At 53.9% G+C, this 4,091-nt stretch overlaps 1 protein-coding gene across 1 annotated transcript in view; it reads left to right on the forward strand.

Moving 5' to 3' along the window:
- The window catches only part of ULK1 (unc-51 like autophagy activating kinase 1), a gene marked incomplete at its 5' end in the record, with an annotated part of 57,369 nt that extends 54,964 nt beyond the window's left edge, over window positions 1–2,405 (forward strand). Inside the window, 2 exon segments of the mRNA XM_010181940.1 lie at window positions 161–296; window positions 2,020–2,405. Of these exon segments, the coding sequence (XP_010180242.1) occupies window positions 161–296; window positions 2,020–2,075 (192 nt within the window).
- Between the last annotated feature and the right edge of the window lie 1,686 nt (window positions 2,406–4,091).

The following is a 4,091-nucleotide window of genomic DNA, read 5'->3' on the forward strand; positions in this document are numbered from 1 at the left end:
CCTGGTTCCTGCAGTGGCCCTAGCAGAGGGTTTGGTTTATGCTGCTGCGTGCAGCCTCTGGAGGGCTGGGTGAGGGAGACGCTCACGCAGCCGAGGGGCCGTGCTGGGAAAGCTGTGTCTGCTCTGGAGTGACCTCTTGGCTCGGGGCTGTTGCCCGCAGGTGCAGTCTGCAGCCCTGGATGAGATGTTCCACCACAGAGAGGACTGTGCGCAGAGGTACCACAAGGCTCTGCTGCTGATGGAGGGGCTCCTCAACATCATCTCTGAGCAGGGGGACATCGAAAACATCAACAAATGTGAGTGCTTGGTGACTCCTGTTTCCTCCCACTAGAACATGTGTTTTTCTGGCTGCACGAATCAGAAATGTCAATGCCCAGCATCCTTTTCTCCTTTGGCTGCATCTCGGTGGACATAGCAGAGACCTCTTGGCTCCTTGTAGCCTGGACTCCTGCTTTCCCAGCGGGAAAACCCTTAGAAATGCAGGTCCTTGTTCTGAGCTGTATTTTGAGAGCTCCCCAAGCAGAGCCATTGCCAGAGCTTTTGCTGTGTGAAAGATCTTGCTGAAGGAGGTGGTTTGGCAGCAGCAGAGGCCTGGGTTTGGTCTGCAGCTGGAACCATCTGATTGCACAGAGCATTGGGAACGTGGATCTGCAGCGGCTGTGGGGCAGAGTCGGCCACCAGCACGGTGAGGGCTCCTTCAGCTCTCCTGAAACAGGGCTGCTCGCCTGGCTGAGAAGGCACAGATAATCTTGTCACCAGCAAGTGCTTGCTGTAGTGACAGCTGAGCTCTGCCCTGCTTGCTGTGCTTTGACTGGAGGGGCTGATGGACCCTTCCGCACGCTGCTCCAAGCTTCCACCTCTCTCACTCTCCCTGTGTCATGGGGGTGTTTTTCTCCACTGCCACGGGCACGTGGATGGGAAAGGATCTGCCTCACCTGCTCGAGTGCATTTTCCCTGCCCTTACCGCTGGGGTTCAGTTACCAGAGGGGATGGGGGCAGCCGTTGCCTTTAGAGCAGCTTGACCTGGCCTGGGCTCTGCTCCACCACAGCCAAACCAGCCCATCCGTAGCCATCCCATCAGTGCGGCCGAAGGGAAAGGCTGGGGCTGGCAAACCCTGCGTCTGCCCTCTGCTGCCTGCCCAGAGCCTTTTTGGGCGGCATCCAGCATGCTCCCCGTGCAGGCAGAGCTCAGGACAGGTAATGAGAGAGGAGATTTCTGGCTCGCAGCAATCAGGCAGTTCATTATCACCGGCTTTCACAGCTGACACGCGGCTCAGTGCATAGAGAATGCTGAGCAGTTTTCATTGTACTGCTTCTCACCAAACCTCAATCACATCTTTTGTCCAGAGATACCGTTAATGCATCTAATAGCTTTCTTCTCCCAGTCGATACCCTGGTATTCCCTGTTTTACACTGTGTTCCAGCTTCCTGCTCGAGCTTTGCTCTGCTAGGGTGGGTATGCATTTTATTTTACATCTCAAGTATACAATTACTTACTTCTGAAAAGTGAGATGATAAATGTAGAAATACAGCAAGTCTTCCCGTGGGAGGAGTGAATCCCAGCAAACATGTAGGTTTTGGGAGAGTCTGGGTCTCAGACAGTGGGAATCTGGCACTGCCCGTGCTGGGCTCAGTTGTAAGCTGTGACAAATGGCACTGGAGACCTCGGGTCACCTTGCCTGCTGGCAAAGCCACTGCAGGAACTAGAAGTGAATGCACTGTTCCCGGCAGAGGGTGGTTCTTTATAGCATCGTGATACCTCTGTCAGAACTGCTGCCTCCTCTCATTGCTGGTCTCTCATTATTCAGCCCTTCCATCTGTCCCTTCCAGCCTGGCCTTTGTGGTCAGGGCCTCACTGACTCTGAGTTGGTCTGTGGTGACGATTCTCAAAGGGCTGCTGAGATTTGCTGAAGCTCTGCCTTTTTTGTTGTGTTGTTTTTCAATCTCCACCTTGTTCTGGTATCTTTACATTGCCAAGAAAATGAGAGGTTGATTTCTGTTGCGGTTTTTCTCTCCCAGGTAAGCTGTGCATCGAGCGCAGGCTGTCGGCTCTGCTCTCGGGGTTCTGCGCCTGATTTCGGTGTTGTCCTTCACGCACCTCGCCCTGGCTGATCACGTTGTTTCCAGTGGCCTGCTGCTGCGGTGGGAAGCGATGGTGGCAGCAGGAGACCTGGAGGATGAACTGCGCGCTGTTTCGTGCTTTGGTGTTTTGGGAAGTCGCTCCACAGACGCGGATTCCTTTGTGGGGACGTGTGACTGCAGCAAGCACCAGTACCTCCCTGTGCAGAGACCTGGGTGAAGACGTAGCCGATGTGGAAAGGTTTCCCTCGTTGGCAGAGGGATGAAGGATGGAAGTCTGCTTCTTCCCAGCACTTTGAAGGATAGGACTGCTGCCCGTCCCTCTTGCTTGAGAACAGGGTATTCCAGTGCTGTGTCCATTGCAGGCGATGGATGTGCAGGAACCGCTGGCTTCAGTGAGTGCTGGAGGGCGTCATTCAGAAATCAAGGCCAGTTCGTGTACTTTTCCCTACCCAGCTGAGAGCCAGGCATCTTCACGCTTCCTCGCAGCCCCAGGCTCCCCTCCTCGCTCTCCTCCGTCCCTTCTCAGGCATTGATGCCTTGGAGCGCTTACTGAACGGCAGAGGAGGAGTCGGCTCCCTTCGCCCAAGCGCTGCTCCCGCTCCTGCACTCACCCAGCGAGGTGAGGCCGTGCTGCTGGGGAAGCTGGCGCGTCCCTGGCTGCCCAAGGACTGGCCCTGGCGCATCCTTGGCTGCCCAAGGACTGCCCCTATCTGCACGGGCAAAGGGACTGCGTGGGACACGGGATGGGGACAAAGCGCCGCGCTCCTGTGTTCGTCAGAAGCCAAAATGAACCCATTCCTCCCCTGGTCCCCAGCTCACGGGATCACCGTGCTCAGCGCGTGTCTGCCGGGAGGAAGCACTAGCGCTGTCCTGCTTCAGCTGCCGGCTCCACAACCCCTTCCCACCCCAGACTGAGAACACTAGCTTTGTGAATCAAAGGAGCACTTTACACACCACGGGAACTTGGAGAAGTTGACTTTGCATCACACAACGACCCACGACAACCCAGGAACATCACGACTGTTAGGAATGCTGTTCCTTTTATTCCTTTCCTCGCTTCCTGGTTGTTTTATTGCACTACGTGTGTGCGTATATTGATATGTATTCCTAAGGGTGAATATATATTGATACCTATCTCTGGTTTGTGTGTAACTGTATGTATTTAACTGTACTGTATCTTGTGAGTGTGAGGCCAAAAGCACTGCGGTGTCTGTGCTGTTCCTCCTCCACACCAGGCAAAGCTGACTCACGGCCTGGCAGTACCACGACGTGTTTTGTTTTATTTAATTGTTCTTTTCAGGACAGTCAAGATAAAGCTCCGTGCTTTTGAAGAGCTCGCGAACAGGTGTTAAGATCCTACACACTTGCAATCGGAAATGCGTTTTTTAAGAGGTTTTATTTGCTGCTTCGTTTGTTTTCCTTTTTTATAAAGAACTCTGGTAGTGTTCAGTTTTACGTTCAGCATTTCTTCTGAGGAGGCTGGAGCCAAATGAGACTGTGGGTGAGTGGCTGAGTTCTGGCTGAGGATGCTGCGTGTGAGGAGAGCTGCCCGTCCGTCTGCGTGTGCGTGTGTGTGTCCTAACTTATCCGAGTCGTGGCAGTATTCTGGCAGCGCTGGGCAGGAGAGTACGTTGGAAAGCAACTTGAAACCTCAGGCGTTGTTTTTGGGGATCTAAAATGGTTTTGCACACGGTGGTTAAGTCCTCACTGCTTTTTTCCTCAATATTGGCACGCTCAGTGTGATACTTTACAAGGTTTCAGGAGCAGCTTGGTTGACTTTGGGTGTTTCTGGTCGCGGAGCAGAAATGCCAGTGAAGAAGCTTGAAATGCTTCCACTTGCCCCGAGCTGGGCAGTTTTCAGCGTGGCTTTCACAAACGCTTCAGTATTGGGCCGCTGACACATCCTGTGCTCACAGCCTGCTGCTGCTGCGGCCGTGTGCTCGTGCCTGGAAACAGAGACAAAACCAGACAAAAACCACGCACCAGCTCCCCCAGCCCTGGCCAGAAAC

Source organism: Mesitornis unicolor, unplaced genomic scaffold (genome assembly GCF_000695765.1).
Source record: "Mesitornis unicolor isolate BGI_N332 unplaced genomic scaffold, ASM69576v1 scaffold23910, whole genome shotgun sequence".
NCBI lineage: Eukaryota > Metazoa > Chordata > Aves > Mesitornithiformes > Mesitornithidae > Mesitornis > Mesitornis unicolor.